General features: G+C 40.3%; 1 protein-coding gene across 3 annotated transcripts in view; it reads left to right on the top strand.

Moving 5' to 3' along the window:
- Window positions 1–19,598, top strand: part of celsr1a (cadherin EGF LAG seven-pass G-type receptor 1a) — a 313,982-nt gene that overhangs the window by 192,463 nt on the left and 101,921 nt on the right. For all 3 annotated transcript variants that reach the window (XM_043713695.2, XM_043713696.2, XM_043713697.2), the window contains exon 6: window positions 5,627–5,715. In XM_043713695.2, coding sequence (XP_043569630.2) covers window positions 5,627–5,715 — 89 coding nt within the window. The remainder of the gene's footprint in view (window positions 1–5,626; window positions 5,716–19,598) is intronic.

Consider the following 19,598-nt stretch of genomic DNA (forward strand, 5'->3'; position numbering starts at 1 on the left):
AGTGCTGGAGAACTGAGGGTTGCTCATGTTGTCCCCCTGTACAAGAAGGGTAGTAGGGATATTCCGGGTAACTTCAGACCAGTGAGCCTGACCTCGGTGGTGGGAAAGTTGCTGGAGAAGGTACTGAGGGATAGGATCTATTTATATTTAGAAAAGAATGGGCTTATCAGTGAGAGGCAACATGGTTTTGAGCAGGGGAGATCGTGCCTTACCAACTTAATACAGTTCTTCGAGGAAGTTGATAGATGAAGGAAGGGTTGTTGATGTCATATACATGGACTTTAGTAAGGCGTTTGATAAGGTTCCCATGGTAGACTAATGGAGAAAGTGAAGTCACATGGTGTGCAGGGTGTTCTAACTAGGTGGATAAAGAATTGGTTGAGCAGAAGGAAATGGAGAGTAGTAGTTGAAGGGAGTTTCTCGAAATGGAGAAAGGTGACCAGTGGTGTTCCACAGGGGATAGTATTGGGGCCACTGTTGTTTGTAATATACATAAATGATCTGGAAGAGGGCACTGTTGGTATGATCAGCAAGTTTGTAGATGACACAAAGATTGGTGGAGTAGCAGAAAGCATAAGGGACTGTCAGAGAATACAGGAGGATATAGATAGACTGGAGAGTTGGGCGGAAAAGTGACAGATGGATTTCAATCCAGACAAATGTGAGGTGATGCATTTAGGCAAGACTAATTCTAGCGCAAATTATACAATGAAAGGAAGAGCCTTGGGAAAAGTTGATGGGCAGAGAGATCTGGGAGTGGAGATCCATTGTACCCTGAAGGTTGCTGCACAGGTGGATAGAGTGGTCAAGAAGACATATAGTATGCTTGCTATCATTGGACGGGGTATTGAGTATAAGAGCTGGCAAGTCATGTTAAAATTGTACAAGGCATTGGTTTGGCCGCATTTAGAATACTGTGTACAGTTCTGGGTGCCACATTACCAAAAGGATGTGGACGCTTTGGAGAAGGTGCAGAGAAGGTTTATGAGGATGTTGCCTGGTATGGAAGGTACCAGGCAAGAGAAGTTGAGTCGGTTAGTTTATTTTCACTAGAAAAAAGGAGATTGAGGGGGCCCTGATTGAGGTCTACAAAATCATGAAGGGTATAGACAGGGTGGATAGAGTCAAGCTTTTTCCCAGGGTGAAGGATTCAATAACGAGAGGTTGTGCTTTCAAGGTGAGAGGTGAAAAGTTTAAGTGCGATACATGCGGCAAGTACTTCACTCAGAGGGTGGTGGGCATTTGGAATGCATTGCCAGCAGAGATGGTAGAGGCAGGCACGGTAGATTCATTTAAGATGCATCTGGATAAATGCATGAGTAGATGGGGAGTGGAGGGATTCAGTAGAGGGAATTGACCGACAGGTTTAGACAATACATTTGGATCGGTTCAGGTTTGAAGGACCGAAGGGCCTGTTCCTGGGCTGTAAATCTTCTTTGTTTTTTAATCAGGGATCTGTTCTTGAATAGTTACACATTTGGCTGGAAGGGAAAGTAAGCTTTAACGAAATGTAATCAATAGTCATCTTTGCAACATGTACAAAAGGTGCCTTAAGTTTTGCTACTCATTGGCTAAAGCTTACATAGTTAAGAATTGCATGCAGGCTTAAGTGAAGGGCCTCGTGTTGATCATTTCGAGAGCCCGATAACAGATATGCCGTGTGTAATCATAGGTCCGTTTGTGCTTTGATTTGTACCAACGTTTACAATTTAAATAATCTTTACCATTTGTTTTTACTTAATTGCACCACTTGCAAGCCTTTTGCAGCTACTGAGTGGGAATATCCAAACTTAATGCTGCATTAGTCATCTTTCTTAAAAATACAATGCTGCATAATTTCCTTAATTTGAACTTCTACAGCATTTGTCAATGTCCAACCTGGCAAATCTGCCTGTTTCTTAGATGCTTCAAGCAGGTTGAGTGTTTAACTAGCTGTTGAGTTGCAAGGCCTGAGTTTTGCCCATTTGCAGCCAAGTTTCATTTTCAGAGGGACAAAATGTGAAATGTACTTTCTCTGTTCACAGAGCAATATTCCGAGGGACATAGAATGTCTGCAGCTTAGAAAATCCCACTTCTCCAATGAAAGGATTGTGTTTGTGTGACTATGAAATATGGAAGCAGAAAATAGTAGGGAAGGAAAGACACATGAGGACCACTTTGAGGAAAAATAATAAAAATTCCATAGAGTGACCATTTATGGAGTAATAATTCAATGATTTGTGAGAAACTGGCCAGATTGGGAGGGGATTCAAAAGCACAATGATAAACAATTTTAATGACCTTTTGAAAGAAGTAAGAAATAAAGGCCAGTATTTTGGGAATGTTTTAGAGAGAGGGGATAATAGAAAATAGCTTAACCCTCTAATATAATGAAGTAGAAGTGTAAAATAAAACTTTGGTTGCATTATTCTGCACTGAAATGAGTAAATACTGAAGTTCAGTTTCACATCAACTGTCAAATCTTGTGTAGGCATACCGTAGAGGTGCTAAAACATTGCTCACCCGATAAAGAATGCAGATTATGCAATCTAAAAATAAAAGATTTTCTAACAATTATCTGTGTTAGTAATGTAATCACCAGCTTTTCACCATTTCATTGATGCAATTTGACTTATTTTCATTTAACTTCACCTTCTTTCAATAATTAACAAATAACCCAACAAGGTGTGATGTATAAATCCACTAAACTTCCACAAAAAAAGTAGATTTTCATGTCTTAACCAAATGGGGTTCAATGCTTATTTTGCTCTTCATTGGCCTCTTGAAGTTCGATGAGATAATCTAAAATGGTGCTGTATAATTGTGCTTAAACTTGCTATCGAAGAAGGACCATTTTCAAAGCCTGTACACTTACAGATTATGCTGCTTTACATGACTTACTGATTCCTTAAAATATTACTGCCAGCCTCATGCTGCTGTTTTTATTAACGTGAATAACTTTAGATGAGCACAGTACAATGTGATGGTTCTCACTAGGTGTGGCTGGGCCTTAAATGTTAGGGACTTTGTTTTATTTTTAAAACAATTTATTCCATCTGTTGAAGATAGCCATTACAACAGAATCATCAGCCTCATCACTATTTGGAAGGGATACTTGTCATTAAACCCCTTTTTCCTACCAATCTACTTGACTGTAAATAAAATACATTTTAAATAAGATAATCCCAGTAACATTGTGCTGATAAGCTCAAGTGGAGGTAAAATGATATTCAAATTTTATTCAGAGGATTTGAATATCAAATCTTCTAATATTTTTGTGGTATCTGTCAAAGGAATGAAGAAAATTACAAAAGGAAACAAATTCCAATATAATTACTTTTGCAGACCACTGCAAAATTGGAATTCATATTGGACTTGCAGTAGCATTTTTTTCAAACAAGTTTTTTGCTAATATGTTTGTGATTCCCCGGTTCCCCGATGCAGAGTTCTAATTATATTTTATTGTGTTAGATATTCTAAAGCAGCACAGGCTACACTGACAGAATTTTAACATTCCAGCATTACTACACATTTCTATCACCTCAAACATCAAAGAAAATGTTGCAGTGGTGCATCATGTACTGTTTTATGATCTACACAAACAGAGCACCGGACTGATCATTATAGGTGTTCTTTTTTAGTTCACTTATAAGTGTTCAACCTGTTGATGGACGTGAACCAGGCACTGTTACAGAAAACGAAAGCCAGACAGTGAGATTTTCTTTGTTACATACTTCAGATTACTCTTGCAGCTTCTTTCAAGATTTGACATTTAAGTGTAATTGTGATGGACTGTGTTGCTATGTGTAACTGAAAGTCAGATCTATTGTAGAGGACATTCCAAAGACAAAATCAGACGCAGCACGGCATTGCAGGTTTTAATTGAGTTGGCACTCAAATGTTTTTAAGTTGGCACTGCTAATTTAGTTGCAGTGGCATTTAACAAGTGAACATTGACAAGAATTGAGAAATTTTCTTCCACCAGTAATGTAGCACAGCTCTGCATGCATACGTGTGTGTGTGTCTGTGTGTGTATGCATATGGTTTACTCCTATTCAGAAGAAAACTACTTAACATTTTTTTTAAAAGTTTATGAACTTATTTTCCAGGTGCTTATACCTGTTATTACAACTTGGCTGTAGGTACTCTTCCATTAACAAATTAGCTTCCTTAATGATAATTAAAAGGGATGGCAGTGCATTGATTTGTTTTCCATTTGTTTAAAGATCTGATGGGTGCTTCCAAAGTGCTCAACCTAATGTAAATTTTTAGAGAGATCGATATTGTGAGACCCACCCTGCATCCAGCCTTTCAATACCTTGTGAATGTTTGTCTTTATAAATTCTTGCTCCATTTTGGTCTTTTAAAAAAGCACACAATAAATAGAACCTAGTTCCTTTATGTAAAGGTTCAGAGTCCACAACATATTGACTCAGCAGTTGTTTCTCTTTGTACAGCTGTTACTCACGAAGTAAATGTGCAACCAGCCGGTTCAGTGGTTCAGTGGTTAGCACTGCTGCCTTACAGTGCCATGGACCAAGGTTTGATTCCATCCTTGGGCAATTGTCTGCACAGTTTGCATATTCTCCCTGCCTCTGTGAGGGTTTACTCCGAGTGCTCTGGTTTCCTCCCACGGTTGTAAGATGTGCAGGTTAGGTGGATTGGCCATGCCAAACTGCCCATAATATCCAAGAATGTGGAAATTAGGTGGATTAGCCACGAGAAATATGCAGTTATGGGGATTAGGGTTATAGGGTTAGGGGTGGGGTGGGGAGGACAGTTGTAAGTCTGGATGGGATGCTCTTCAGAGGGTCGGTGCACTCGAGTCAAATGGCCTGCTCCCATCCTGCAGGGATTTTATGATTCTATCAGATCTTGGCGATGATTTGCATTTCACTTCAGTGAAGCAATCTGCTGTTTCCTTCAAAATTTAACAATCAAAGGCTTACTGTTAGACAAATTGCAGAGAAGGTTACATAACTCCCTGCAATTACCTTAGATTTGAAGATACCGTCCCAAAATGTTATCTTAAAAGCTTCATAATTGTAGCATATGGAGCAGTTTCAGTAGCAGCTTTTAGGAGAGAATTGGATCTTATCTTACAAGGGGAAGAGCAGGAGAGAGAGAGAGAGAGAGAGAGAGATCATCGACTGTATTAAGCTGTTTTGTTTGTGAAACCGCACTAATGGTATTGATTCTCAGAAACTGGTATTCCTACATATCTGAGGCATTTTTTCTCTAGCGTCTGCCATTTGTTTATGTTGGATATACATTGACTGAATATTTTGATGAGGGACTCAAGTTTGTGGCAGGGACCGAAGGCAATGACTATACTTTTCTAAATATCTAATTGAGGATAAAGTTTTTCAGCTGGCAGCAGGTGTTGACAAGCAATCTGACAGTTTTGAGACCATATGAGGGGTTGAAGGAAAATAACAATGATGTAAAACTGTGGTGGAACAGGCAAGGAAGCAGGAATTACATTCCCCCAGGACAATATTATTCAAAAGAAAGGAGTGAAGGCAACAAACATTGGAAATGTCTAGGATCGTAATGCATTATTTTTGAAGTTTTAGGATTATAATGTGGCAGTGGCTTTATATGCATACAAAGTTTCTCTCTTAACTGAATCACTCATGTTTAACAGGAGAGTCTACGACCACAGTGGCACCCTTCATCCCAGGGGGAGTAAGTGATGGAGAATGGCACTCCGTTCAAGTACAGTACTACAATAAGGTAGGTGAAAGAGGAGATTGCAGTATATAGAACTGTAACTGAAATGAAAATATATTTGCACATGACTGAGTGACTGATATTATTGTGAAGGAATGTCTTTTTTTATTTGGCAATGTCAGCTTAGCAAAGCATGCATCTTGATTGCAGGCTTCAATTATTCATGTTCATTAGGCTTTAGCGAAGAGTCAATAAGCATACAGATGTTTTTGATGAATAGATGAGCCTTGATTGCCCTTTCCATTAATTGGCTGTTTCTGTTCTAGTTGACCACTTTGTGTTGTGACAAGCAGGACGTTTGATCTTTTTGTGGTTCGCAGGCCCGTTCTGAAAATGTTTGTTCACTGTACTGTGAGTTTCTGATAAGTTTACAGCCGATACAATAAGCATTGACTCACGCTGGAATGTGGTACTTTGCTGTCCACAAATCCATTCTTCATGTGTGCACCTGCGTGTCAATGGACTGTTCAACTGTGACGACCGTCAGTACTGAAACTGTGAAATCTGTCTGCTTTTCTGTACACTTCTCCTCCAGCTTATAAATCACCCATAACCAATGGAGTGAGACATGGCACTGGCCTTTCTCCAAAGTAGCTCTGACCAGGAAAATGGCGAGGGAAGGGAAACAATCAGTCCAACCTGAGACTGACTTGAATTTCCTCATGGCTGGTGTGTAAACTTAATTGATGAGGGATTATAATGAATCATAGTAACCATGGTGCAGTGACATCATTAGCCCAATTATCTGTTTCTTTAGGCCTTAACCTATTTGAGCAGAACCTAATTGTCACCACCTCAATCTTGCCAGTGGTACAGTGGTAATATTATTGGAGTAGTAATTCAGGGACTCAGCCGAATACATTGGAGACATGGGGTAAAATCACACTATGCCAGCTGGAGAAATTTGGTTAGTAAGTCCTGTCTAAGTAAAGATGACTGTGAAACTATCAGTGGTCCTAAAATCTCATCTGGTTCACTAATATCTTTTCGGGAGGGAAATCTGCCGCCCCTACCCAGTCTGGCCAACATGCGACTCCTGAGTGACAGCAATGTTGTTGAGTCTAACCAGGGACTAATGGTGGGATAGTGGTAGTATAACAGGGCTAGTAATCCAGAGGCCCAAGTTAATGCTGTGGAGGTATGTGTTCAAACCTAGAATTATAGGTTTTGACAAACTAGGTAGGATTGTAAATTGTGATGAGGATTTAGAGGGTTAATTCTGATTTAGACAAGTTTCCCACTCACTCAGCACATGGCAGATGCAGTACAACATGGTTAAATATAAAGTTATATACTTTGGTGTGAAAAGGAGAAAGAAAGAATATTATTTAAATGGTGACATGTTAGAAAACACACACAGACACACACACACACACACACACAGACACACACACACACACCCCTTTATTGGAAGAGAATTTGCGTTCAGAATCAGGAATGACTTACTGCAGTGACACAGGGCCTTTGTACGACAGCTGGAATATTGTGTGCAATACAAGACTTCCTCCTTAAGAAAGGATATATGTGTGAGAGAGAGGGTACAGCAAAGGTTTACTAGGCTAATACCAAGGATGGCAGGGCAGTTCTTTATCAAGAGATTAGTTTATTTAGGCCTAAGTTTGATAGAGTTTAGAAGAATGTGAGGGGATTTTATTGAAAAGGGCTGATGAGACTAGATGCAAAGAGGATGTTTACCCTGGTAGGACCAAAACCAAGGGACATAGTCTCAGGATCCAGGGTAGGCCATTTAGGCATGAGGTAAAGATGTGTCTGCACTCAATGCGTAGTAAGCCTATGGACGCCATATTACTGTGTGTGTGTGTGTCAAAGCAATTTTAAAAAAAATTTTAAAGGGTATTGTGGATTTTGAGGAGAAACTGGGGGATATGGCATTGAAATACACAATCGGCCATCATCATATTGCATGGTGGAGCAGGTTTGAAAACCCGAATGGCCTACTCCTGCTTCTAGTTTCGCTGTTTCTGTGAGGCTTTGAGGATACTCTTGAAGCATTTCTTCTGCCCTCTTGGGAGGGCAAAGTTCAGAATGGAAGGCTGGGTTTTGGAACTCTTGAGTCAGGCATGTAAGTGATATAGCCCAGCATTACAGGAGGTTAACCATAACCAGTGCCTTCATACTAGGGATGTTGCCTGAGAAAGGACAGTGCATATAGTCAGTGTAATACCATGTCTGTTGAAAGGAAACTCACTTTTTCCAGGATAGATGATTTGTAGACAATTTATTTTCTTTTTTAAAATTCTTTTCAGATGTCCAAGTTAACAAATGGCTCTTGTTTTACCCTGTGCAGTATTCTGGTTATTAGGTCACCTCCATGATTCATTCATAACACTTTTGGGATTAGTTTTGGTCCTCAGTTTTTTTGTTTGTTTCTTGACTTAGGGGCAACTCAGTGAATCGAAGTTTTTCCCTGTTGCTTTCTGTTTTACATTGTATGTATTTTTGTAACTGATATTAACTTTGATACTGGACTTCAGCTCAGTTACTTTAAAAGGTCAGCTCCATTTTAATACCAGAACAAAATGCTACAGATGCTGGAAGTCTGGAATTATAACAGAAACTTGTGGAAGCTTGATTTGACAAAGGATTACAGATCTGAAACTCTAACTCTGTTTTACTCCCGAGAGAGATGTTGCCTGAGTATTTCCATCATTTTATGTTTTTATTTCATTAAATTATGAAATTTTATTGTAAATCATGAAATATTGGATGAAAATAAAGGCCACAAAGACTAGGGCATTTTTGACTTTTTACAGTGATGTAAAATGAGCAATATCCGATTTGACATTGTTTACACACCTGCAATTTTCCTTTTCACCAACATCAATAGACAATTGACTCGATATTGTTCATTGTACATCAATGCTGAAAAAAACCTTCTTTTAAAAACTCCACATTTATTGCCCTATAACAATTAAAGTTTAAATCTGTAAATCCTCCTCAACAAAATCTAACAGAAAATATGGGCGTTAACCCAAATGACAATTTATATCCACTCTGCTTAATAATTCCATCTGACCTCAGGCACTGTAGTCTCTCATGATTAAGTTGTTTTCCTGTAACTTCGATGATACAGGAGGCTTGCTAAAAATGATATTTTAATCTGAATGTACGTGTATGATGTGCACCCTTCCTTGACGGGAATTTAACCGTGTGATGACTAATGCATATCAACAGACCCACTTTATTTAATTTTTACTCCATTTTTTGTTGGCCATTGACTGAGCAACAGGAAAACCCTTCTGTAAAGTTGACCACCAAATTTAAAGGTACTTCAGTCTGCAGAATAAATGGTCTCCAATATATCATAGAATCGTAAAATCCTATGGTGTGGAAAGAGGCCATTCAGCCCTTCAAGTTAGCACCAAACCTCCAACCTTCCTGGGTTTTGAATTTTCCATAAGTATGCACACAGTACAATCGGGGAAGGTAGTTGGCTGTTATGGAAATGTACTGGGCATGGGGAGACCTTAACAAAGACAAGAGCAAAGCAATGTGGCTGCCAGAAACCAGAAATTAAATAATGAAAATGTTAGTGATATTCAGCATGTCTGGCAGCATTTGTGGAGAGGGGATCATTCAGATTGATGCTTCATTGAATTAGGCAAAAGGAGATGGCAATGGAACAGGTAAAACAACAGAAGATTTTTCAAGAGGTCCTAATAAGACCAGGAATATTAAGGCCAAGAGCAGCTGTCACAAAGACATGGGGTGGAGGCCATGAACTGAAATAATTTAATTCAATGTGTAATGGACCAGGCCAGTCCCCCTCAAAACATTTCAAGAAAGTAGCCCAGATGCTAACTTAGCTAGTTGTTTTAAGCAGGTGTAACACAGATATTCCAGGAGGGATGCAGTTGGTCAAACCACTTAATTTTAAAACAAAACAGCATTTATTTACAAAATTACCAAATGGAACACAAACAAAAGAGAACAGAATACTGAATAACTTAACCGATCCGAAAACCCAACAGATCATCTCAACTTACTGATGCTGTTCCAAATACTGGCAACAATCCCCATAAGCACCCCTTGGCACAAAAAGTAAAATCAAACTCAGGGTCTTATAGGATAGATGTCCGAGAGAGGGAGGATTAGCATGGACCTGCTTCTTTGGGTCCACCAGCTTTTACAGCTGCTTGACTGCTCTCAGTGAATAGCCAGACCAAACCAAACCAGAGAAAAGCTGAGCTGGGAGAACTGGCCACTCCCCTTTCATTAAAACAGATTTTTTTTTGAAACGTGAAAGCCCTTTGCCTGAGGCAGTACCTGTTAGCTGTAATCAAATTGGCCCTAAAACCCTTCAAACGTCAACTTTTCTGTGTCTTTTATGATCTCTGGGGGAGAAAAGCCAACGACACTATACCCTTGTTAAAGGAGCAGCATCATTACAAATGTCAAGATCAGGAGTCTGTAAAGTGTCTGGTTGAAAGATGAGCTGGTGTTCCTTGACCTTCATTGGAATAGCGCATGAAGCTGAGGACTGAAAGGTGAAAGTAGAGTGAAGAATTAAAATGGTAGGACTCTGGAAATTTGAGATCCCACTGGCAGGCTGGATGGAGGTGTTCAGCTCCCCAGTTTGTCTTTGGTCTTCCCAATACGACAGAGGAAGAGTGTCACAAAAGGAGCAGCAAGGGCAGTCCACTGAATTGGAAGAAATGCAAGTGAATAACTGTTCTACCTGGCAGGAATGTCTAGAGGCTTGATAAAAGGAAAGTAAGAAAAGAGGTGCTAAGAGGACATTGGTTACATTTCCTGTGTCGCGATGGGAAGGAGAGGAGTTGTTGGGAATGATTGAGGAGTGGACCATTGTGCTACGGAACGGATGGAGTAGGAGAGCACCAGATAAACTTTGTGATGCGATCACATTGAAAGTAAAATGATTTTGACAGGAATGAGCAAGTTGGATCAGGTGCAGGGAAATGGGATTGAGGTAGCTGAACTAAATAGAAAATGATGCCAAACACATGAAGAATGCTTTTCCAGTATTCCCAACATCCTGGTTTCAGCCCAAGTGTTTCCTGGCCCCTTGTTCCCAGCACTGAAAGTCTTGCTGGGTTTTACTGGGCTTCTGGAAGCCTTCACAGATGTCTGTGTCGACCAGGAGGAGCAGGAACCTATTGGTGCCAAAATGTGCGCAGAATGCAGGGAAACCAAGAAATCAGTGTTCATATGGTGCTACTGACCCCTTTCCCCTCACTCTCAACATCTTTGCAAATTAAAAGATTTCTCTGTTATGTCGGAGGGTGCTGCCCCGATGGTTTGCCCACATGGTAAGTTTTCTGTCTCATCTGAAAGCTGGGGAGGAACAAAGGAGATTGTATTTCTCTGACCTCAGCAGGAAGGGATAGACAGTGAACATTAGGTGCTCCTGTGCTACTGACAGTAAGCTCTTGGTCCCTAACTGATGCATGCCCATGTCACACATCCAGTGGATGGTGTGGGTGCATGGGAAAACTACAAAGAAAAACACAATACATGTTTAAAGTCCCTCCAAATGTTTTATTGTTTTGAAAGAAGTACCAAAAAAGAATCTGAACTACCTGTGTACTAAATAGCCATTGTTACATGTGTATATTCAATGTGTCTTTTAAGTTTTAGAAATGCAAGCTGTCATCAGAAATCCTTTGTGCTGACACTGAATATGGTCTTGCTATCTAGCCTTATTTCTTCTAATCTTTATTCCAGACATGTGTTAATCTAAGTGATTGTTTTATTCATAATGCATAAAGTTTGAGTATTATTATGAATACATTAGCAAATTTAAAATCACGTTTTCAGAATTTCCAGGTCTTGATTGACTTGTGTTGGAAGCAAGAGAACTGGAGACAGGAAACAGGAAATAAAATCTGGAAATAGTCTGGAGAACAGATAATGAACTTAACTCATAAAATAAAGAATAAAAGTGATATGTTACAACTTTAACTGGATTTCAGCACACATTCCAGAATCATTTTGGACAGATATCCTGTATCAAATTCAAAGCAAAGTCAGTGCAAGGAAGTTGGTGGGTGTGGGTACTGCTAATTCAGTTTTTTTAATTTTAAACATGTTCTTTCCTGCTGGCAATTATGTAACGCATAAGGATATCTCCTCATTTTATGGTTCTTTTACATGCTTCCATAAGAGTCAGAGGCATATCAGAAGTAAAGGGAGTCTGCTGCTAAATTTTCTGTAGCCTCTGAAGCTATGACTGGAGACCCGGGGCCTGAAAACAGGAAGCGGGTTCCATCAAGCTGGTTCTGTGTGACATGTTCCTGCTTCCCCAAAATTCTGTGGGAACCACAGTGAGGATGGGAGTGGTTAACCGGCTGCCTGTAGCAGGTAACCATAGAGTTATAGAGATGTACAGCACTGAAACAGACCCTTCAGTCCAACTCATCCATGAAGACCAGATATCCTAACCTAATCTAGCCCTAATTGTCAGTACTTGGCCCATATCCCTCTAAACCCTTCCTATTTATATACCCAGCCAGATGCCTTTTAAATGTTGTAATTGTACCAGCCTCCACCACTTCCAGTTAAGATCCTTGAAGCTAGCTCTACCGGGGGGCAGCCTGATATCTCAGCCAATGCAAAAGCAATCTGAAATGTCTGAAGGCTGTTTTAGTGGCAGGCTGCATAGACATCAGAACCAGACTCTCCATTCAATACAAGGAAGTGCTGCTCTGAGAACTGGTAGAAACCATGGCAGTTTCTGTCACAGCGGTGGGCTTTCCTCATTATGTCCAATGGGGTATTTTTATTTAGTCCTTTAGTGGCTGGTGACCAGAATTGTAACCACCCTCAAGATTCTCTCATACTTCATCTAGGCCCGATTCTGGTAATGGGGTCGCTGATTAATCATTTCCCAGTACCCATTGCCTCCTATGGGCTCTCCAGATTCAGGAGCCGTCCCCAACTATATGGGCCCCCGAGAATCCGACATTCTATTGGCCGCCTTCTCTAATGAACCTTTTGAGTCCAGTGCCGGCGTTTGTCGGTTCCTGATCTGTATTTCTTGAAAATCCCACTCGTCTGCTTGATAATGCATGTTTATTAGGAGATGCTACGAAGCACAAGGGGTTAATTCAGTATGGATGAGTTCTCCTGTGCTGCTGGAAGTCAGTTCTTGATGCCTAACTGATGCATGGCCCGTGTCTCACATCTACACATCACTCATGAAGGCGAATGGTCCTTGAGATATTATTATATCTTTCAGGTAATTTGGTTTAAAAATGGATGCTGATCTTGCAGGGTGTGGTTCACAGCTGCTACTGACCCCTTGCACTTTAACAAAAAAAATATTTTAGCACTGGGACTAATGGAGCTTTTCTGTTGTTGAGGGCCACAGACAAGGTTAACTTTCTACTGACTGGTAGTGGGGGAAGATCACATTCCGCTAAGGTCACTGAATATAGGAACCGTAGCTGATTTTTATTCTCTAAGCAATCCACAGGAATTCTAGTGCTAGGTTGTGTGGTGTCAGTCACCTCCACATTGATCAAGGATCAAATTTGAGTCTTTTTTTTTGCTGGTAACTTAATCCCATAATCAGAGTTCCAGGCAAGCTGGGAAATAGCAAAGATCTTCGAAAGTTCCAGAGTGCTTAGCTGCACCATTTAGGGTACCTGAACTGTATTGAGTACTGATGGTCCCTTTAATAAACAGCGGATTATTTGTTGGCACCTGAATTGTGAGTAAATTCAAACAGTGCACTTGAGGCTGCTTGTTTCTATGGAAAGTACCAGAACAGTCGAACAGGATAGACAGCCTGATTTGAAGAGGTTGAAGTTATTCAGCAATTAATCTAAACATCCATCTAAAAACATCATAACAACTCATTAGAGAAATGAAATATGTGGCTGTTGTCAAGTTCAGCAGTTTAATAATATTATTGGAGATGGATTTGTCTGACTTCCTTTGCCAAGCAGTCAGCACTGTTTATCCCTGCAACTTCTCCATTTTTTTCATGTAAGCTTTGCTGCAAATGTGACTGGGAAATTTACAGCTTCCTGTTTAAAATTGGTTCATCAGCTGCTCTATTCATGATAAAGTATAATGGGTTATGATCTGAGGTCCTTGTTTGAAAAGGCAGGAAGATAACAGTGAGGTAGAATTTATGCTTTGTTTTCATTGAAAGCAGATATAAAAACATTTGGTGCCTGGTGGAACTGCCAGGACTGATGAATTGAGATTGTGATCTTAAAGAGTTAAACTCTGCCGTATTTAATAAACACACTGTGTAACTTCACTGGAACAACATAACTTTGATCAAACCAACATTCTTATATTTTATCCTGAATGGACGATGTATTTGAATGTGGTGTGTTGAGATATTAATGTTTACTCACAGTGCACTTACAGGACTTCAAACTCGGCCTGTTGTCGAAGACTATCATACCAAATTTTGTCCATTAAATCATCAACACTGCTTTGTGATTTTGACTTTTCAGTTGGGCTGAGTGTGAGAATGGTCTGACCACTCCCCAAACCCGAAGGCGAAGATCACGGTCTCACTCATGCTGGTGTGCAATTGTTTGAGCAGGGTGATGAGCAATGTAGCATAGACTCTTCATAAGACGAGTTTATATTACTGACAAATAATATTGTTCAATTCCTGGTTTTGTGAATCTGTGCTCTTTCTCTGCACTACTCCTGAAAGGGTAGCCTTCAGCTACCTTAGGCGAAAGTGAGGACTGCAGATGCTGGAGATTAGAGTCAAGAGTGGTGCCAGAAAAGCTCAGCAGGTCAGGCAGCATCTGAGGAGCAGGAAAATCAACGTTTCAGGCAGGAGCCCTTCATCAGGAACGAGACTGGAAGAACGTAATTTCCCCTCCCACGTGGTTGAAGATGCCCTCCAACGCATCTCATCGGCGTCCCACACCTCATGCTCTCAAACCCCATCTCTCCAACCGCAACAAGACAGAACCCACACAGTCCTCACCTTCCATCCCACCAACCTCTGCATCATTGGCCGACATTTCTGCCACCTACAAATGGACCCCACCACCAGGGATATATTTCCCTCCCCACCCCAATCCCCTTTCCACAAAGACCGTTCCCTCCGTGACTTCCTGGTCAGGTCCACGACCCCAACAATCCACCCTCCCCTCCTAGCACCTTCCCCTGCCATCGCAGGAATTGCAAAACGTGCACCCACACCTCCCCCCTCCACATCCATCAAAGTTTTACCTGCACTTCCACACATCATTTATTGTATCCTTTGCTCCCGATGTGGTTTCCTTTACATTGGGAAGACTGGACGCCTTCTCGCAGAGAGTTTCAGGGAACATCTCTGGGACACCCGCATCAATCAACCCTATCCCCCTGTGGCCGAACATTTCAACTCCCCCGTCCACTTTGCCGAGGATATGCAGGTCCTAGGCCGCCTCCACCGCCGCTCCCTCACCACCCGACACCTGGAGGAAGAACATCTCATCTTCCGCCTTGGAATGCTTCAACCCCAGGGCATCAATGTGGACTTCACCAATTTTCTCATTTCTCCTTCCCCCACATCACCCCAGTTCCAAACTTCCAGCTCAGCATCATCCTCATGACCTGTCCCACCTGTCAACCTTCCTTTCCACCTATCCACTCCACCCTCCTCTCCAACCTATCACCTTTACCCCTTCCTCCATCTACCTATTGCACTCTCAACTACCTTCTCCCCAGCCCCACCCCCATCCCATTTATCTCTCCATCTCTGAGGCTTCCAGCCTCATTCCTGATGAAGGGCTCCTGCCCAAAACGTCGACATTCCTGTTCCTCGGATGCTGCCTGACCTGCTGTGCTTTTCCAACACCACTCTAATCTTCAGCCACCTTATCCAACTCTCAGTAGTTTCCTCTCTACACTTATGTTTCCATCTTGAGTACTCTCTTCAAAGTTCATCTGTTCAATAAATAGTTTTGCCATACCCCACCCATCACCCTGATCTGGGGTTTACACTCCGAATGCATATGGTACTTGGTAAATTCACGTTGTTGCTATTGTGCAAAAGCACTCACCGCAGAAATTGGATTTCCCAGATATATATCACTATAGTGCTCATAAACTGTGGAATGGCTGCAGGTAGCTTAATATGTGAATCAGTCACTGAAATATCAACTATCATCAGTCTGAAAAATGTTTAGACTTTATTTCACATTGCAATATTGCAAGTTCACGTGAACATTCTGCAAATATTCCCATCTGTGTTTTCCCTAATATGCCTCTAGCTTGTGAATGAAAAGTAGTACATTATCTACTTAGGTCAGTACAGTGTGCGGAATCCATTTTTCATCAAATAATTATTCAAATGCCCAGAAATGTGAAGAATGCAATTTGGAAAAATGAGATGGGAAAAGAAAAGGAAATGAGTGCCAATTTGCTTATAATAGTGAAGTAATCTGTCATCAAGACTATCTGTTTTAGCGTAACAATTTCTGTACAGTTGATACTGCTGCAGTGTGAGAGATGAGTACAAAGAATAAAGTAGTCCTAGCAGACATGTAATTCAACTCTGGTTTCAGTCAGCTTTACTATAAATACCAGTGTACACATCAGAATGGTTTCCATGGTGCACTTGATACTTGAATAGCATTGAACTGGTTCCTTTAATAGTTGAGGACAGAATATTTGTTAATTACAATTGGTGGAATCTGACATAAGGTGTCAGATTTAAATTGTTCTTATTCTCACTGATATTGAAATCTGTCATGGTAGATGGTTCCACAGCCCCTCTCACTCTGGCTGGTGAATGTTCCCAAGTGTTTATATTCCTAAATGGAATCTGTGCTCTTTCTTAGCTTAATTCCACAGTGCGCTCACCCTGTTGACTTTATTTCATGATTGTTCCTCTCCAGTTGTTGAACAGTTGACCTGTTGCTGTTCTAACGTGTTTCCTATTTGATTTCCCTAAACCCACAATTCAAAGAAAAACAAATAATGTCGTAATTTGGAAAGTTTTTATTAGTACATTCATTACAAGAGTTGCAAACAAGTTACACATTTTGAACCTCTGCTAGATCTGATGATTCTGCGCAGTTGTAATATTTCATCTGACCAGTCTGTATATAAATTGGAAATACTGAGAAACTCCAAACATTGGGAGTCAGCTGGCTGTTTTGTGCTTACTTTGGGATGTCATTACAAGCAGTTATAGTCTTTTTAAGCAGTGCACATTAAGACTTATTATGAGCTCTCTGGAAATTCCACTCTATTCCTGAAAGGAAGAAAAGTGTATGGAGATGAGAAAGCGAGGTGGCTTAGGGGTTAACATTGCTACCTCACAGTGGCAGGGACTTAGGTTCGTCGGTCTGTGTGGAGTTTGCACATTCTCCCTGTGTCTGCGTGGGTCTCCTCCAGGTGCTATGGCTTCCTCTGGCAGTCCAAAGATGTGGAAGTTAGGTGCTAAATTGCGTATAGAGTCCAGGGATGTACAGGCTAGATGGATTAGACATGGAAAATACAGGACTATAAGAATAGGGTAAGGGGGTGGGTCTGGGTGGGATGTTCTTCAGAGGGTCAGTGTAGACTCGGTGGGCTGAATGGCCTGCTTGCACATTATAAAGACTACTATTCCATGAAATCACAATTTGCCAGAAACTGCAAGGGCAACACTGGGTATGGGTGAGTTGAAGAGGTTCAGCAGAATTTATGCTGTGCTTTGTATCTTGATAAGGTCATGTAGGAAAACAAAACAGTTCAGAGAACATTTCTTGTGTTTGGAATGCTATTGGTTAACAGTTTGCTTGGAGGAATAGAACTAGAGAAACATCACATGATATGAATAGTGAATAACTAATGTAATGGGATAATAAACAACCAGTTATGAATGAGGAGTACACTGGGAGGCTTCACAATCTTCAAGCATATAATCATTGCAATTTTATATCAATGCTACCCATGAGTAAGCTCTACCAACAGCTGCTTTGAATAGGGGATCAAGAAAAAATATCTAATCTACTTGTAGTCAACGTGTAACAGAAAATCCCCAGGAAATCAGCAGCTCCAGGGTCGCTGAGATTTCTCAAGTGCACAAGGACATTTTTTTCAACAAATCTTTAGTTTTTAAAACATGATTCTGAAGGGAAAGCATAACCGTGAAAGTATATGGGAATTAGACATACAGGCTTCCATTCATTAATTTGTGAAAAAAAATTATGAAGTGGAACTACTCTGCGTTGACAGGTATTGGCTAATGTTTGGTCATTTGGAAAGACAACTAAAGAAGAGTGTGCAGTCAGCAGGAAATTGTTTGGGTTATTCTTCAGGAAGTCACTGCCTGTAAGTTTTTCTATGAAAGTAAAGAGCAAAACAGGTTTGTTATTGAGTGAAGTGTTCATTCCACTTCAAGATGTATTCAGATTTTCTAATGAAAATGAAATGATGGCCTTTAAAATGTAAGGACCCATGACCATCAGCTCCCTTCAATCCATCATGAAGCATAATGTTACTGTTTTTTTCCAATCACTTTAAATCAGTAAGTTCTGGTTCTTGATCTATGTTCTGAACTGTGAAGGAGACAATGTTCTAACTATTTGTTTAATGCTTTCCTGGCAGCATTGACAACTTTGTAAAGAAGGATAGTTTAGGAAAAGACCTGCAACATAGTATTGAAGCTTATGATCTAAGGTATCAAAGCGAGTAACCTTTAAATTTAGTTTAGACTTAGTGTTTGAAGAGCATAAAGTAAACAAAGGAGCAGAGTAGAGTGGAGAGTAAGCTTTTTATTTGTCATTTCTATCATCTACAACTGATACAGTAAAAATGAGACAGCGTTCCTCCAGTGCCGAGGGTGCTAAATGGACAGTACAAAAGGGATTTGGAAATCTGTTGCATTCTTACTAAAGCAATCCATCACTTGGTGAAGAAGGAAATTGTGCCTGATATGTTTCTTAAGATAACTGCAAGATTCTTGCTTACCATGTTTTCCTACCTGCAAAAGTAGTCAAAACTATTTTCCAGTGTATGTGGGCTCATTGAATAGCCATGCATTGTTAGGAAGACCCCTGATATTTATCTGGCCAATAAAAACTTCACGTTCAGCATGACTAGATAACCAAAGACTGGTAGAAGTAGAAACTACCGGTGTCCTTTAGAAATATACTTCATATTAAGGAAAAGCTCACACACAATAAAGGAGACCGACCATCATCAGAATGCTTGTTTTGGGTACTACTGCATGTTTAGACATCGAGTTAAAATAAATTACGCTTCCATAGGGGAGACAGACAGACATTTGTAGTAGAATGCTTGGATGGAATTATAAACCAACAACCACAGAAGAAAAAAAGATCCACTCGTTTTTCTTGATAAGATTTCACATCTGTCAGCGAATACCACGAGCTGATGGCAAAGATAATGCCCAACCCTTCCTTATGAAAGTTCAAACACCTGGAACACTTTAAATAAGTTGTAAAGATTTATTAAAGAGATTCTTCCCCTATTTGAGCCCAGAAGCAACCTAGATTTAATCATTATCCGAGTTCATATTTATACAACATTTTGTTTTTTGCATCCTTGTGAAATTTACTCCAAGATAATTCTGACAAAACTGGAGTGGAAACAATTTAAGATTTGCCCTTCACTAATTTTGAAAGTAAATTTAATTAAGATCTGTGGGATAGTGAGCCTTTTTAAATGCTGTGGCCATTGAAGTGAACTTGAGTGTAGGCTTTCCAAACTCAATTCATTTTTTTCCCTTTGTGCCTTTTGAATTCTGTATCATTTCTCTCCTCACATTGCTTCGGTGAATACTTAATTTAAATATTGTTCCCGTCTAAGTTTGGGCAATAGAAATCTTTTTTCCAAAAAATATGACTTGCAAAGAAGTTGAGATAGAGCCTTAATTTTCTCATCACCTGCTGTTAAACTCCAGACTAGAACTGTGTACGTTTTTGATA

The sequence above is a fragment of the Chiloscyllium plagiosum genome, unplaced genomic scaffold, assembly GCF_037043375.1.
Source record: "Chiloscyllium plagiosum isolate Xiang-an unplaced genomic scaffold, Cpla_swu_hap1 HiC_scaffold_23, whole genome shotgun sequence".
Classification (NCBI taxonomy): domain Eukaryota; kingdom Metazoa; phylum Chordata; class Chondrichthyes; order Orectolobiformes; family Hemiscylliidae; genus Chiloscyllium; species Chiloscyllium plagiosum.